Source organism: Pectinophora gossypiella, chromosome Z (assembly GCF_024362695.1).
Source record: "Pectinophora gossypiella chromosome Z, ilPecGoss1.1, whole genome shotgun sequence".
NCBI classification, from domain to species: Eukaryota; Metazoa; Arthropoda; class Insecta; order Lepidoptera; family Gelechiidae; genus Pectinophora; species Pectinophora gossypiella.
In genome coordinates, this window is record NC_065433.1 from 21383002 (window position 1) to 21401312 (window position 18311).

The window sequence follows — 18311 nt, forward strand, 5'->3', positions numbered from 1 at the left end:
GTAGACGTACCGTATTGACTATTAGGTTAACGTCGTGAGCTTATGTAATGTTATGTTCATTTATTGCAGGATCGTCGACCAGCTGATGTACACTCTGCCGAAAAACGAAGTAGTACCGATAAAGAAAATTTTATTGGCGAACGGTTTGGGTGCATGGGGAGCTTTAGGCGGGCGCACGGAATTCATCAGGAACAAGTGTCCCGTGGACCGTTGCACGCTCACCGCGGACTCACGGGACGCCGGTATTGCTGACGCCATCTTGTTCAAAGACAACCACACACCATTTAACGTCAGGCGTCCCCCTAATCAGGTACCTGTCTTTAGTCACCCAGGAGTAAAGATGATTTTCCACCGTAACGGAGAGAATACGCTCTGTCGCTCGCTACTGGTTATTGTCGATCCACCCTAATACACCCATATTATTTACTACCTTTCAGATCTGGATCCTGTACTATTTGGAGTGTCCATACCACACGGCGTCTCTAAGGCCGACATCGCTGGATGTATTTAATTGGACAGCAACGTATCGCAGAGATTCAGACATTGTAGCCCCGTATGAGCGGTGGGTGTACCATGACCCGAAAGTTACTGAGAAGGAGCTGGACAGAAACTACGCGGCTAACAAAACTAAAAAGGTAAAATTCAATTTCAGTTTTTAACATGATGCGACTCCCTGGGAGTGTGGGATATGATGATACGTACTCAGTCGACTATGCAAAACATAATTAATCAAGCAAACTTTACAACAAGGGTGCTGGTATATTCTGACGACACCTTTTGAGAGAAATTCCGATATGAGCTGACATTCCTACACAATTAAATTACGTTAATGTACAACACGTGCTGATTTAGTGTTCGTGTGAGTCGTTCGTCTGTACGCGCCCTTAGGTTTATCGATTTACTTCGCTTGAAGTACACTTCGAGCTTCGAAAGTTACAACTTTTTATTCGATTAACACCATACTACCCATACAATCAATAGTTCAATCTGTTAATCGACTACGTACCGTAGCTTTACGGTCTCGAGCTTTTATTTTACACGACTGCAGGAATGGTTCTTCCTTCCGTCGGAACATCCTAACGGCTGAATGGATTTTAATAAATGAGCTGTCTATCGATTCGCCTTAACCGTCCAATGCTTATAAGCTCGGCCTTGTTTTCAAAAATGTTAAATGACAGGTGTAAAATGTCATTCCGAATAAGTATCAAGAATGGCTGCATTTTCATGACCGTTGACCTTGTTAGGGATTGTAGGACATAACTTTGTGTGTATATACAGTGAAACTTGGTTAAGTGGGACCTGGATAAGTGAGAAACCTCCATAACTGGAACTCATGCTGAGGTCCCAACACTTTTTGGCACTGAATTACCTCTGTTAGTGGGACGAGGTAAGCCTCTATATCTGGGATTCGTTCTTTCGATTTATCATCATAGTTAACTCTATAACTGAGACAGCGAGTAAATTTTATATGCCCTCTGTAACTGAGATAACATTGTTTATTTACTCATTCTTATTCTACCCACAAATTCCACACCTAATTCCAAGTACGTAAGTACAAATTTTAAGCTTCAATTACCTTCATTTTTAGTTTCGCTTTACTATCATACAGATGTTTATTTGAAAAATACATAACACGTTATTTTATTTAATGATCGCACCTGTATAAATGAAATAACCTGTATTCTCACCTCTATTAATGGAACCCTCTGTAAATGAGACAAATATTTATTTATACCTGTATATCTGAGACACTGGGTAAGTGGAATACCTCTATAAGTGAAACGACATTGAAGGTCCCTTGATGTCTCACTTAACCAGGTTTCATTGTATCTATATTATCTTACCTACCTTCTCTGGCAACCCGATATTGTTATCGGACTGCCAAAGTGGTCACCCACACATAAAACTATTTCTTTAGTTTATTTCCAGCCAGTTAAATACCCTTTTAATGCTAACACCAGACCATCATAAACTAAAACGAAGTACCATAATTCTATTTTTAATCAGAAGACGAGCGCGTAAAAATATTTTATGCTACGATACCGTTGTTTTTACCGTTCCAACAAGTTTAACCGCTGAAGACTGTTCACTTTGTTCCCTGTAGATACTTATACCTACTTTTATTTGAGCATAAACCACCAAAAAGAACTAAAATCCATCCCTACATTTCACGCCGGTTCCAGTCTTGTGAAACAGTTTTAGTTTTACAAGTTAGGTAGGTAGGTAGCTACCTACTGAAAATAAAACTCGTACTTACCTATGTTGTTTTAGCCTACTTGTAGCGAACTAGCTTTCTACCCGTGACTTCATCCTCTTCCGGTTCTAGAATATTCTTAGTTGTTAATGTTCTAATAATGTTGTAGGTACCGAAAAGTTATACAGAGTTAGCTATGAGTGGTTAGTAAGTGTATGGCCTTGGACGTCGTAGTAAGTTAAGTTAGTTAGATGAGTTGAAACATAAACACTTGGGCAAGGATCACATTAAGTTGTTTTATTCGAAAGTAAAGTTACAATTAGTTGGTTTTGGATGGATGCTAATCGTGACCGACCGCGACGACGTATTTACGTCAACTCTAGAAAACGTGTGCGATGCGCAAAAGTAGGGCGCAAGCTCAGCTAGATTAACTTGTACGTACGTAAACCGTACATGCTCCTGAGGGAAAGGTTATGAAAAATAGCCAAAGTTTTGATTACAATGAGCATCCAGTACAAAGCAAGAAATTAGTCAAAGTTAAATTCTGAACGTTTCGTCTTCACTTCGCTATAGACAGGTTCCGCTGGTGTCGGATTGCGTACTTCTTGCAACTCTATATCTGGTTCCGTGTTTCTCATGTAAGTTTTAGAGGATGAATTGGGAGTTTTTCTTTTTATGCACCTCTTTTTAATGTAAAAATAGAGGGCTGCTGTAAGCATTCCTCCCAACAGCAAAGTTGTGACGGAGTATAGGTAAGTGTCGTGAACCGATAAGTGTGACGTCATTGGTAGCTTCTCATTTTGCTTCTGATATGCCAGTTGTTGCTCAATCTTACCGAAGTCCAATGATGTAGGTTTGAGTTCCGTCATGTTTAGTTGGGCATTGTTCCAATTTAAGTTAAACATGTTGTTAATCGAAGAGTTTATTGTTGGTACATCTATGTCAGCACTCATCTGTAGATGACTTCCAAAGTGATTAAATGTGTAAATAGTTGCATCTCTTTTTTGTAGAATGCACTTAGGCTTTAGAAATATAATTCCGGTACCCATTAATGCCACAGACGTAACTTGATCTTCGCATATGATTCTTATCAAGTGTTTGTTGCATAATGTGAATAGCCATAAGTTCGGTCTGTGTAGCTTCGTCCACATTTCTTTACAGTCTACGTCATCGATGACGCATAAGTGTGACGTTTGTTGACTGAACACGTTTGCTTCGCATGGCGCATTTTTGTCGTATAGGTTGTGGATCGGTTGGTTTGCAACGCAAACATATTGTTCTTTTCCATATGCTGTACACTGCTGCATTTTATTTTCGTCCATAGTTATGTATGAGTTTTTTACAAAGTTTATAGCAATGTACTCTGAAGATGGGCGTATCAGTTTTAAGTGTCCCTGTCTTATGAATGGTATAGGGATGATTCTGTGTAGTTTGTATTCTTCGTCGCTGATTAGTGGTATATGAAGTTCGAACAGTAAATAGTTTTTCGTAACTCGAGCCTTCACGTAGATAAGTTGATAAATATCCTGTACATCTTGATGTATATCTTTGATTGGGAGAGATAGACCACTTGGAAGTTTTCCGGATATAGTATTCAGTTGGTCTATCAATTGCGATGTCGGGAACAGATGGGTATCTAAGTGACCTTTGTAGATGTTTGAGATTGCGTTTAGCAACATTTCTTGTATACGTTGTAGTGCGCTGAGAATTAAAGTTGTAGTTATAGCTGCTGAGTTGACATCGTTCACTACATACAAGATTTGCACGCGGTGTTCCATCTTTTCGATTTCGTTACAGGTTTTGTTCATGTAGTTATGTATGATGTTAAATTGTTCTTCCATAAAATATTGGCTCTTCTTAACAATGTTGTTTTGGGCTTCAATAATCAAAGTTTGGTTTTTCATAAGTTGTAGTAGGTAGTTATCGTTGTTATTCAAGGTTTCGATGTCATCCACATATTTTTTGGCGAAATCCTCGTCAAGAACCCCAAATAGTGTCCGTGCTAGCTTTCCTACGCCATCGAAGTAGCCTCGTTTCTGCCGTGCCAGATGTTGAGACAACAGAAGCTCGTCGCGTTCGAAGAGATGACGCAGTTCTTCGCGTAAATGACTGACGATAGTGTTGCATGGTGGGTAAGGAATCTTTTGACAAAGAATGTTTATCTGTTCCACGTAGTTTTTAAGTTTGTTTTCAGCTTGCCAATAAGATGTTAGATTATAGTAGATTAAGAGATTCCACTCGTCGTGTATCCGTTGTATTTTCCCAGCCGCGTCGAAATATATCGGGTGATTATTTTCAATTTTAGTTAGTTTATAGTTATTTAATTGTGTTGATGTTGCAGTTTTCACGTTAAGAGTTAGCATTACAAGCAGTATTGTGAATAGACTGCAAATAGTTTTCTTCCCCTTTTTATTTGTTTTTTGTAGGATAGGGGTGTCGCTTTCTTCTGCTTTCTTTTTAGTTTGTAAGTTAGTTTGCAGGTCATCTTGTTGCGGCAGCGGTGCTAGTTTCGTAATAGGTCGTTTCAGGTGTCCTTTTTTAGTTTTTATAGTGACCACCCGAACCTTGCCATCCGCTCCTGGATGGAGTTCTGTCACTCTACCAAGAGCCCACTGCCCCGGAGGCAAGTTTTCGTCTGTCACGAGTACTACGTTGCCTTCTCCCAAGTTCTTTGTTGGATGATGCCACTTACTGCGTTCCTGGAGTTGATGGAGGTACTCGCTGGACCATCGTTTCCATATATGGATGTTCATTTGTTCAACAAGTCTCCATCTGTTTCTCAAGTCGTACTGGTTGAAGTCTTCTTCTTGCTGTGGTAGTGACAGCAGCGGTCCGCCGACGAGGAAGTGACCTGGGGTTAAGTATTCCAGATCTTCGATGTCTTCCGAGAGTGGGCACAAGGGGCGCGAGTTCATACAGCCCTCTATCTGCGCCAGCAACGTTGAAAATTGCTCAAATGTGAGCTTTTGCTCGCCGAGGACTCGCTTAAGATGGTACTTCATCGATTTTACCGCAGCCTCCCAGAGCCCACCTGCTGTAGGCCACAGAGGTGCGTTGAAGTGCCATTGTACGCGTAAGTTGCTCATGTTGTCTTGAAATTCTGAAGCTAGGAAAGTTTTGTTAAGTTCAAAGTCTTGTTGTAGCTGTTTGGCGGCACCTACAAAGTTCGTGCCGTTATCCGAAAAGACGTTTTGTGGTGTACCTCTCCGTGCGCACATTCTCTTGAAAGCAGCTAGGAACGTTTGTGTTGTTAGGTCAGAAACAAGTTCCAAATGCACGGCTTTTGTTGCCATGCAAATGAAAATTGCTACATAAGCCTTACACGTTTTGACTCCCCTGCCCTTGTTGATTTTTATTTCAATATGGCCAGTGAAGTCCACACCGGTGTTCGTGAAAGGTCTTGCTGGTGTGACTCTTTCCTTTGGCAAGTCAGCCATGAGTTGTGTGTTTCGGTGCGGCTTGTAACGATGACATCTCACGCATTGTCTTAGTTGTTTTTTGACAGTACTGCCTCCTCCTATAATCCAATACTCTAAGCGTAGTTGTGCTAGAGTGAGACGTGCACCGCCGTGGATAGTGATGATATGCGCTTCTTGAATTAGAAGCTCCGTCAATCGTCCTTTAGCGGGAAGGATGAACGGATGCTTGGATTCTGTTGGCAACATTGAGTTAGTTAGGCGTCCCTTTACTCGTAAGAGACCCTTATCGTCGAGATAAGGAGTCAGTTTTAATAAGTTGCTCTTTTGTGATATAGGGATGCCTTTCTTTAGTCTCTCAATATCTTCGCTAAAGCATTGTTCTTGAACATCTTTAATTATTCGTTCAGTCGCAGTAGTTAGTTCTTGTGGAGATAAAGGCAACACTCTTTTTTCGCAGTTGGGTAAGTTATTAATAGCATTATTTCTTTTCTGAATGCTAAATATTTGCACAGCTCGTAGTACACACGCTAGTACTCGTGTTACACGTTTTAAATCACTATATCTGTTCAGTAGTGTAGGTATGATATCGCCTTTCTTTTCTCCTTTTGTTATGAAACAATTTGTTTTTATTTCATCACATGTAGTGTATGTTTCTTGATTTTCGTTGTTGTTTACAAACTTTTCGGTTTTTAGCTGTTGGGGTCCCTCCCACCATAAGTTAAATGTTACAAGTTGGGATGGTGTGAGACCTCTAGTGGCACAGTCAGCGGGGTTTTCTTCCGACTTTACGTAGCGCCACTGTGTGGGAGGAATTACATTGTTTATTTGTGTCACTCTGTTAGCGACGTAGCGCTCCCATCGTTGTACATTGCCCTGTAGCCACGCCAGGACTACTTTGGAATCGCTCCAGCAGTTTATTTGCAGTTCTTTGCTAGTTATGATAGTTTTCAGTTTATCAACCAGTTTGGCCAATAAAAGGGCCCCGCATAGTTCCATTCGAGGCAATGTTACTTTCTTGTTCAGCGGTGCGACCTTTGTTTTGGCTGTAATTAATGTAGTGATGTAACAGCCGCCATCAGATTGCACTCGACTATACAGGACGCAAGCGTACGCCTTTTCGCTTGCATCGCAGTATCCGTGTATTTCAAGTTTGTTTGTAGTGCAATTTAACCATCGGGGTATAGTAAGTTTGTTTACGTTGTGTAGGTCTTGTCGTATGTCCTCCCATTCCTTTACTACTGCAGCAGATACTGGTTCGTCCCACTCGTTTTTACTCATCCACATCTTTTGAAAGAGTAATTTCGCTTTGATGGTTGTGGGTGACAGCCATCCGAGTGGGTCATAGAGTTTGCTTATCTGTGCTAGTAAGTTACGTTTCGTTAAATTATCTTTTGCCGGTAAGTTCCAATTGTAGGTAAAAGTGTCGGCGGCCGGGTTCCAGCGCATTCCGAGTGTCTTCGAGCTTGGAGTTTGTTCAGAGCTGAAGTCGATAGTCGTCTTACTACAGCGCTGGTCATCTCGTAAGTCATCCAAAATGGTTGGCTCGTTGCTGTTCCATTTACGTAAGTTGAAACCTCCTTTTTCCAGTAGTTTAATAAGTTCGCTAATAAGCTGTTTAGACGATTCGATCGTGTCTTGTCCATAGACTAAGTCGTCCATGTAAAAGTAGTTTTTAAGTACTTCTGCCGCCACCGGGTAGTTAAGTTGTTCATCTTGACCGAGTTGGTGCATGGTCCGCATTGCAAGATACGGTGCAGCCTTTGTTCCGTACGTCACAGTACAAAGTTGCCATTCTTGCAAAGGTTCGGCGCGTGACCCTCTCCAGAATACTGTTTGTAGATGTTGCTGGTTTTCATCAAGCCAAATCTGCCTGTACATTTTCTCCACGTCAGCAGTGAAAACGTACTTGTATGTTCGCCAGTTGATAAGGAGTGTTAACATATCCTTCTGCAGATTAGGTCCCGTGTACATTAAGTCGTTGAGACTCTGATTATTTCTTGTTTTGTAGGAGGCATTATAGACCACTCGTAGTTTAGTCGTTAGTGACTCTAACCTGAGTACACCATGGTGAGGTAAGTATAGTTGTTGTTTCTGTTTAGTTTGTTTAGTTATAGGTTTCATGTGTCCCATCGCAATGTATTCGTTCATGAAACGATTATACTCCTTGCTATACTCGTTGTTTTTCTCCATCTTTCGTTCCAGTTGCATGAACTGCGACAGGGCCTGAGGTCGAGTTGTTGGTAAGTTATGTTCATAGCCTGGCTGCATAGGCATCTGGACCACGTACTTCCCGTCTGGTAATCTAGTTGTAGTTTTAGTGTACATTTCTTCACAGAAGTCCTGTTTGTTTATGTCGGTTGAGTTAGGCGTTATCTCTTCCGACTCCCAAAAGCGCGTCATGTTTTGCAGGTCGTTGTGTATAACGAGACAGTTGAACGTTTTCACTCTGCCGCTGATAATCCAACCCACCTTCGTTTGCTGCGCTACTGGTAAGTTATCGTTTCTCATCACACCATCGAGTATGATGTCTGAGTAGATGTCGGCACCCAGCAACAGATCAACTGGGCCCGAGGTGTTGAAGTTAGGGTCGGCGAGTTTTAAGTTTTCCAGGTAATGCCAGTTGTCCAGGGAAAATGTAGTGCTTGGTAAGTTGTTTATTAGTTTCTTCAATACTAAAGCTTCGATGTGGAGCGTGTAGTCAGTATGGATAGACTTGCATTCTAAGTTCACCGCTCCCTTACAGTTTCCCGACAGCGATCCGATTCCAGATACGACCGCACTCAGTTTTTTACGTTTTAACCTGAGTCGCTGTGCAGCATCCTCAGTAATTAGGCTTACTTGTGAGCCCTGGTCAAGTAGGCCTCGAAGTGTTACATAGTTTCCATCTATAGTTTTTACTCGTAGTTGTATAGTCGTCAGTAAAACCTCTTTGTTAACGTCAGTTATGTTGTTGACGGCATGTGAGCTTGAAGTTAGAGGAAGTTGGTTAGAATTATTTCTATTCGTTAGATGTTCAGTTTCCGCCTCATGCATCTGTGTATGATGGGCTTTGTTACAAATTTTGCATGTTTTCTGTGATGTACATGCATTATTGCCATGCGTAAATAAGCAGTTTTTGCATAATCGCAAGTTTATAATTGTTTTGCGGCGATCAGTTGGTGTCATATTCAAAAACTTCTGACATTGCATTAGCACGTGCTGATCACTTTTGCAGAGTGGGCAAGTTCGTGCTATAGTAAAGTAGGTATTTGCTTCCTTTTTAGAATTGTTAAAGTTTGATGAACCCTTCGGCGAAAAATAATTCTTCTTATAATTGTTATAGGTATGCTTCGTGTTGTTATTTGCGGTATTGTAGTAAGAGTGTGGTTTGTTCATTGATGATTTCTGAATTTTCTCACCTTGAACTGGTTCGAGAGCCATGAACTTTGTTTCCAGAAAATGAGTAAATTCATCCAGATTAGGTAACCCTCTAGGATTCTCTCGTTCTTTCCTATATTCACTGGAACTGGTGGGATCAAGTTTCTGAATCATCAAGTATACAACCATAGGTCCCCATGATGCTACGTCGACTCCGATGTTACATAATCCATTCAGGCACTCTTTAATTACATCATGGAGTTTTCTAAGGCCCACGGCGGACTCCTGTTGTAGAGCGGGATGGTTGAAGAGCGTGTTCATGTAAGAGTTAAAAAGTAGGCTCTGATTGTCGTATCTGTTTGTAAGCAGTTCCCAGCATGAAGTGTAGTTCTCGGCGCTCACTCTGAGATGAGATACTATTCTCTCAGCCTCATCCTTAAGCTTGGACTTAAGGTGTTGCATTTTTTGTGCATTAGAGAGGAGAGGGTTGATGTGTACGCTCTCAATAAAAAGATCTTTAAAAGTTAACCAATGGTTATAGTTACCATAGAAGTCCGGGATAGCAATCTTTGGCGTAGATTGTTGGTAATGTGTGTTGTTCCAAATTTTGTGGTTTAGTTCTTTACGTAAGTTATCGTAGACGCTCTCTAATGCCTCGTATTTCAGTTTATAAGTTGTTTCGTCATCCTGCAAAATGCAATCTAGTTCCCAATGTATTTTTTCTATATTGTCCCATTTGTTTTTTAGAATTTTTAAAGTATCTTCAAGCTCCCATTTTTCCGAAATGTTTTCACGATAAGTTTTCTCCACTGTGCGCTCAAAGGCTCTAAAATTGCAATATTGTTGTCTTAACATTTCTTGCTGCTTCTCTTTAGTTTCGTTAGTTTCCCGTAGCGGTACTTCGAACTTAATATCATCAAAATTAAATTTCGAAGTGGTCGCAAGTTGTTTGGTTACAGTTGAAGAAGAAGTAGTTGCTTGTTCAGACTTACTTGTTGGTTTAGAAGTCAACGCGGACTTCCGTTGAAGCATGTCTTGTAACACTTCTTCGTATAAAGTTTTCATTTTCGCGTATACATCATCTCTAAAGTATTCGGTGTCCGTTTTTCCAGATTTCACTAAATCCATGTGGTTACTGACAAACTTCTCCCAGTTAGAGTTTAGACGCTTAAGATGTTCCTCCAGGTACGTCAGAGTCTTCCTTGAGGGACTATCTTTCTTGTAGTTGGAACATAGTTGTTTTAGAGTTACGAAGATAGACTCCTGATTGGCAATCATCTCCGAGACGTCCGTTGCCATTGTTAAAAGTAAAGTTGTATAGTAAGTTGTTCAATGTAGTTAATAAGATAGGTTTTTTAGTCTAACCTACCTAGTTGTAGTTATAAATTATATGAAATCCTATGGCACGTTTCTCCGTAGGTTTACTAGTTCTACAAGATCGCGAAGTTTCATTAATCTTGTTGTCTCAATGTTCCTGCTCTCCTATGACGTTATATGCGCCGTCTCTATGCTGTCGGTGAGTCCCGCTGGTGGGAGGCCGAAAGCACCGATTCGCTAACGTCACGAAAAAACCCGAAGCACTGATTTCCGTTGCTCGAAGGACCAAAATGTATGGCCTTGGACGTCGTAGTAAGTTAAGTTAGTTAGATGAGTTGAAACATAAACACTTGGGCAAGGATCACATTAAGTTGTTTTATTCGAAAGTAAAGTTACAATTAGTTGGTTTTGGATGGATGCTAATCGTGACCGACCGCGACGACGTATTTACGTCAACTCTAGAAAACGTGTGCGATGCGCAAAAGTAGGGCGCAAGCTCAGCTAGATTAACTTGTACGTACGTAAACCGTACAGTAAGCGTAATAAACAAACGCACTTTTTCATTTATAATAAGATGATCAGTTAACCCTTTATCGCCTTTCAGTATGGTCATTTATATTACAGGTGGCGTGGTTCGTATCGAACTGTCATGCGCGGAACCGGCGGTTGCAGTATGCGCGTGCACTCAGCAAGTTTATCCCCGTCGATATTTACGGAGCGTGTGGCTCGCTTCACTGTCCCCGAGCCGACCCAAACTGCTTAGAAATGCTCGATAGGGACTACAAATTCTACCTAGCATTTGAAAACTCTAACTGCCGGGATTATGTCACTGAAAAGTTTTTTGTTAATGGATTGCAGTAAGTAAAGCAGTTTTTTTGACGTGACACAATTTAAATTTAACTCAAATAGCAGAAACTACTTGGCCGGACAAATGGGGAGCGCTGAGGGCTCGCGCTCGGTAGCTATAATAAGATAACGTCTGAGAGGATTATTATACCTAAGTACTTACTTACTTAAAAGTGTTAATCCATCCTATTGAGACGTTAATGATAAGCGCTGAATGATGAAAATCGTCAACCACGTCGGCAGGGTCGATATTGCGGTCCTGTAGAGAAAGTAAAATAAGTACATATATTATAATCGTACTTAGGATACTATTCAGACCGTTAGTAACATCGTAACGAATACTAAGGGCTGTGATTCAGACCATGATTCTGAGTTGATATCAATTTCCTGTCGGAAAATTCATGAAAGTGTGCGTAGCAGATTAGAGTGTAAATGCTGTTAAAAAGCAGGCGCGTGGATAATTGAGGTTGTTTGTGTTAGGCACGACGTGCTGCCGGTGGTGATGGGCGCACGGCCGGAGGAGTACGCAGCCGTGGCACCGCACAACTCGTACGTGCACATCGAGGAGTTCGCGGGCGCCGAGGAGCTCGCCGCCTACCTGCGCCGCCTCGACGAGGACGACGTGCTCTACAACTCATACTTTAAGTGGAAGGTAGGTACATACGCGCACTTCCTGCTCTACACATTCCGTGTTATTGAAAACTTAAAACAGGATTTGTTCCAGGGTACGGGTGAGTTCATAAACACGTACTTCTTCTGCCGTATATGTGCCATGGTGCACGCCAACGACCGCCGGCAGCGCAGCGCACACTACACGGACGTGCAGGCGTGGTGGCGCGAGGGCACTTGCACGCGCGGCGAGTGGCGCGCCATGGCCCGCGACAACGGCTAGGACAGCGAACCTCCGCGCCTGCGCGGGGCTCGGCGTCCGGTGCCCGCCCCGCACGCACTGCCCGGTGAGGCCACACCCCACCAACAGGCGCGGAGGTCTACCTCTACGGCTAAACTTGGACAGCGGTCACTCGAATACCCTCCCAACGCTAACACAACCTTATCGTATCATGAAGCGAAACAGAGGCATCATTTATTTTTTTATAATCAAGAGACGAGCACTAATATACTATGATACCGCTGTTTCCGTTTTCCCTTAGCAAGATTATAAAAAGAGATGGGCCGATTACAGGTTAGGCCGACTAGCTGACTGGCCGATTAAGCAGCCCTAGAAAGCCGACTAGTCGGTTACTTGTCCAGCTAGTAAGTAGGCACTGTGTAGGAAAATATAGTCTCTAAAGTTGAAACAATGTATACCAAACTATGCAGAACAAACTCAAACTCACGAGTTTTATATCAGGTACATGATTGATGTCCATCCAAATCGGGCCATCGGAACACACCAGCTTCACAAATATCTACCGTCGAGCCGACGGATCTCCGAACACAATACACCAGCAATTATTATTGTCGTTGACAAAATGGTTAGGTATCATATTTTACTGGTGTTCGTCACTCATAATGTAGTAGGTATTTCTTTCGTGCTGATTTGTTGATTGTTAATATTGTGGAATTATTTTAAACACAGAGATTTTCTACGTTACGAAGCTAACTTATTTAAAGCCGATTAGTCACATACAAATAGTAGTACTCGACTAAGTAGTAATCGACTATGATATAGGCCGACTAGTCCGCTTTCCCGTGTAGTCGGTGCATCTCTAATTATAAGCCTTGAATTGTTAAGTTTACTTGGTGCACGCTAACGGTGTGCGGTGCAGAGTTTACATAAATATTCTAAACAAACAATAGCAATACTAATCGAACACCAACAAACAGCCTTAATATTAGACAACAAAAATAATTACCTACTTACCTACGATAGATTTAATTAAAAAAAAATCATTCATCAACAATCTTGTAACATTCCACAGATATACATGCAACAGATAATAAAAAATACATAGTAGTTGCATAAACATAGTTACCATCCATTGATATAAAATGTATAAAAATGTTCATTATAGATAGTAACGTAACTTTTAGTGCAATAAGTGTTATTGCAATAAAAAGGGCAATGGAATATTAATGAATCGAATTTTTATATAATTTAATAAGTAGTCACAAGAAGCACAAATATTAATTCACAAGTATTAAAGTGAATTATGTGGTGCCCGAATAGTGAACGCGACCTGAGACTTGACTGCAATCATTTTTTTTAATAATGTGGTACTGATTCGTAAAAAGCTAGATGCATTATTTTCATAAGTGCTTAGTTCTTGTATAGGTAGAGTAAAGATTACGAGTGTCTCGGGTGTGTACTAAGTAGTCAGTCGGGCGGGCGAGATTCGCGGCCACCCCGACGACCGACGCTGCGCCGGCGGCGCGGCGGCGCAGGCGCACGGCGGAGGCACGTCCATGCGGGCTGGCAGTAGTGTGACTGTACGTAGATAAGTAGAGCATGTGGGCTTGCTTAGTTATTGTGAACGCATAGAACACATTCCGACTTGTCGAGAATTTTAATTTAAGCTCAAGTGTCTAGTCATGACGCCAATAAATGAGCACAAACAATTTTATACGCATATTTAACATTTACATCATAGAGTTACATTTACAATTATAATTCTTTGTTAAATATTTATATTATTTTATTAAGATAACTTGCACAAAGTACCTAAGTAACTAGGTACCAAAGTTTACCGATATGGTTCTACTTACGGCAGGTATAATTTTAATTGTTAACATATCATTCGCATTTTGTATAGGTATTCTAATTACTATTTATTTTTAAGCTTTTTGAAACTTGAGCTTTATTAAGTACTATGTTATCGACGTGTGATTTGAATATTAAGGTATCTTACTTGCGCCCTAAAGGACCCCCTTTATTATAATCCTTATAAGTTGAAAATGTAAAGATATTTCGTGAATTGCGAATAAGAGTAGATTTCCTAATTAGAACCGGGTATTAATACGAACTTATTTTGCGACCCTTATTAGTATTTCTTTTAAGCATGTCATTACATTTCAAAGCAAAAAATATCTATTAAGTAAGTACTTACATAAAACAAAACTTCTAACAATATTATAAAAGTTTATAATAAATATTTTTTTTTACCAAAACGCACCACCAAAATAAACAAAAAGATGGCGCATCAATTTTATAAAATGATCTTTCAGTCTGTTGCTTGACACCAACTCAAATCTATTGTCAAAATGGGGGTATTGTATTGTACTTGAGCAAGTAGCGCGACTGCATTTTGTCTATGGGTAGTTTAGGATATCGCGTGGGAAAATTGCAGTTTTGAAAATGGCAAATGTGAGTTTTCCCACATGGTCATTATTAGGAGCCAGCCCTTATAGGGTGCAAGTACCTTATTAATTATTATTTTGTTGGGCCAAGTTGATTGTTTTGAAATGTTGTTAGGTACATAAGATTTGAATGAGTGTAGGTACGAAGTTTTATTGAAGTTTCTGTAATTACTTTAAGATCTGCAATCAGATCATTAATCGAAATTCAAAATGTTTTTATCACTGGTTTTAATCAGGGTGTTAATTAATTGTTTACCCACGTGCATGTTTTATACTGGTGTATGTTAATTATGTGTGTTGCTCTGTCGCGGGGCCATAGAGACGATATACATATTTTAATGTGCATACTACATGTAGTGCATGTGAACTTATGTGTACGTACGTGTGTAAGAAAGAAAAAAACTAATTAAAGTGGCCCTGCTGCAGAACATGCTCCCCAGCAGGGCCACTCAGTATGCGTAGGTACGTTTCAATGTTTTCATTCTCTAAATTTACGAACAGATCGACGTATGAGTACGTATTACGTACAGATTCTACGTGAAAATAATGTACGCGTACATACTGCAGTAAGAATGAATAAAACTAATGAAAGTGGCCCAGCTGCACAGCACACTATCCAACTGGGCCACTCGGTATACATAGTTCTCGATGTTTTCAACTGAATTGGAAGTGATGGCCCCGCCACAGAACATCACACTTATTTATTTATATAATTATAAAATTCATTTACATGATGTGTTTGTACTGTAGGTACACTTTAAATTTTACATTGTAAAACACTTAAATCGACATTTGTTTGTTGCACTTAAAGGTAACTTTAACAAGTTTTTTCGATATCTATGATACTAAACACCAATATAATAGGTAATACAATATTATGATTAAATGGACCTCATAAATGGAAAGTATTTATGATATATTGTTTAAGTTCCCCGCAGCCTAGCTCGCGAGGTTAGATTAGGTACTCTTGCTACCGGAATTCCTCTTATTATGGTAAAAATAAATCGCTCCATATAACGCCTTGATATCTAATGAAAATTGAAATTAGTTTCAAAATGATAAACTTAAATACTACAAAGCTAACTTGTAAGAAAATTACTTTGTAATATATTTTAGGTATGGGGTTCACTTTTTATATTACAGTTTTAGTGCCCGATAATATTCGGATCATAATGAGTTAATTTAATTAATCTAACCAGTTGTGTTATCAAGTATTAACTCTGGTGTTGACAAGAGTCTGTCACGTTAAAAGTTGTGTACTTAATCAATTATTAACAGAACATGTTATTAAAATAATCTTATAATATAACTTTCAAAGTTCCGTCAACACCGGAGAGCGATCATCTTATGAAGTCGATATAGTTTATCATGGTAAGAATGACTGAAGCTGAGAAGAAATAAATGTTGTGTCATAAACATAAATAGGTAAGCAACACACAACTTATTTTTATACAGTTAAAAAATGAACCCTATATTATCATAAGGAACGTGTAAAGCCCGACCAAAACAGTAATGATCCTCGCAATGTTGAAATCACACAAACTATTTTTCTATGACAACATGCTTACACAGAATTATAAATTAGTGCCCCCACGAGAGGGTTTTTAAGTTTTGATCGGGCTGTATAATGTAAGAAGTACCGTACCTACCTATTGTTGTTGTTTTTATTTTTGTGTCGTCCAGTAGTTAGAGCGACGCGGATGAGGCGCACGCTGACGCATACCATTTGCTCTTTTAATAAAACTTAGGCGGGTCGTTCTTCTTTTTTATCGACAATAAAAATACATTTCCGCGGTATTTCGGATTTAACATCTTTAAAATTATAACGGCAATAAATATATTAAAACATCATATAAATATGTATCTGTAGAGGACTATTTAATGTTTCTTTATCTTAGTAACATACTTTTCTTTGCAGGGGCATTCCAAAATATATTGTAACAGAGTGGCCTTCTTCATCGGAGACAGCATTTTCGATTTAGCACTCTGTGACAGAATTTTGTGAAAACAATCAAGCTACGTTAATCACTAATGGAGGAACCGATTAGTATATTTTGCTAGTATTTTGAGTAAATATAATAAGATACCTAACTATATTTTTGGACAATGGAAAGATTAAATAATATTTTAAAACATATAACTTATCAGAACGACGGATAGATCATTGTCGATAAAAAAGAATAACGACCCAGGCTCCAAATATAGAAATAGCTAGATATCCCCTCTCAATGAATATTCTAAAATATTGTAACGTGACATGTTAAGGTATGGCGCCGCTTTATGTCGAGTTGCCCGAATAATGCCAAACTGACAATTATACCTAATATAAATAACTATACTGATTATTAGAAGTACCTATTGCGAGTCTGTTACGTAAATCCATTATGGCCTTATCGCATTACAAATTGTATCACACAGTCTACATAGTCAAAGTTTTAATAAAAATACATGTTTCGTTATAAATATGCTTGTTTACTTGTGACTTGTGAGTCTGCCCACCCCATTAAAATTTACGAACTACGTACGTGAGTTTATGTATGTATGTTTCCTTTATACCTAGATACCTAATCTACCCAATGATATAAGATAAGTACTTTTTTGTTGACGTGACTTATTGTAGATTTGCCACACATGGCATAAACTACTTGGCCGGACAAATGGGGAGCGCTGAAGGCTCTCACCCCGTACAACGTTTAAGACAACAGGCCTGAGGGTGCCCAGTTGGGCGCGAACCTCGGCTCAGGGCGTCGTCTGAGAGGAAGAATATTTGAAAGGATTAATCGGACCTAGTGGGTCGATAGCGATAAGCGCTGAATGAGGGAAATCGTCGACCACGCCGGCGGGGTCGGTATCGAGGTTCTGAAGTGTTTGGTGTCGCGAGCTGATTGGCCGCCTCTATGGCTAGAATAATCAGGTCGTCGGGATCGTATATTACGTCCTTCGGACGCCGATACTTTTCAGTACCGTCCCTATGCGAGATGTATTCGGAAGCCGCAACTACCAGGGGATTTGGGTGGTGCGGAGCAGAATCGACAAGATAAGTACTTACAATAACAATCTTTTAAGAAATAAAAATAGAGTAAGCTCTATTAGCTGTACACTCATGAGTCATGAGTAATATCATGTACCCACTTTAGAACCCTGTCGCACTATCATATTTGACATTTATTGAGCCTTACGGTTTAATTTGTCAAAAAAGTTAATGTGACATGGTATCGAAGTGTATACACATATTAGTACTCATGACCGCGTACAATGTTGTAGGTTGTAACTACCTACATGGCAAGATAAAGGTTGTGAAAAGCTGCAGTAGTTTTAGACGAATAAGACGTTCGTTATGTAAAAAATGACGATTCTAAGTGTTACTATGTTTTATTGAATTTGAATAGAAGAACGAAATATAAAAAATCTAAATACTCGACTGCGTAAAAAGCGAACTAAAAAGAGAGAAACAAGATGACTTAAGTAGATTTTTTTTACTTATTGTTGATTTGCCGCAGATAGCATTAACTACATGGCCGGACAAATGGAGAGTGCTGAGGGATCTCCCCCGGCACAACATTTAAGACAACAGGCCTGAGGATGCCCAGTTGAGGGCGAACTTCGGCTCAGGGCATCGTCTAAGTGAAAGAATATTTGAAAGAATTGATCGACTCTTGTAGGTCGATAGTGATAAGCGCTGAATGAGGGAAATCGTCAACCATACCAGCGGGGTCGATATTGGGGTTCTGAAGTGTTTGGTGTCGCGAGCTGATTGGCCGCCTCTATGGCTGGAGTGATCGGGTCGTCGGGATTGTATATTACGTCTTTCGGACGCCGATACTTTTCAGTGCCGTCCCTGAGCGGGATGTATTTGGAAGGCGCAACTACCGACGTAGCTT

At 40.1% G+C, this 18311-nt stretch overlaps 1 protein-coding gene across 1 annotated transcript in view; it reads left to right on the forward strand.

The window, feature by feature from the left end:
- Positions 1–16893, forward strand: part of LOC126380640 (glycoprotein 3-alpha-L-fucosyltransferase A) — a 34195-nt gene extending 17302 nt beyond the window's left edge. Inside the window, exons 5-9 of the mRNA XM_050030188.1 lie at positions 70–310; positions 438–635; positions 10912–11144; positions 11614–11785; positions 11858–16893. Of these exons, the coding sequence (XP_049886145.1) occupies positions 70–310; positions 438–635; positions 10912–11144; positions 11614–11785; positions 11858–12025 (1012 nt within the window). The 3' untranslated portion in view covers positions 12026–16893. The remainder of the gene's footprint in view (positions 1–69; positions 311–437; positions 636–10911; positions 11145–11613; positions 11786–11857) is intronic.
- Positions 16894–18311: the final 1418 nt, after the last annotated feature.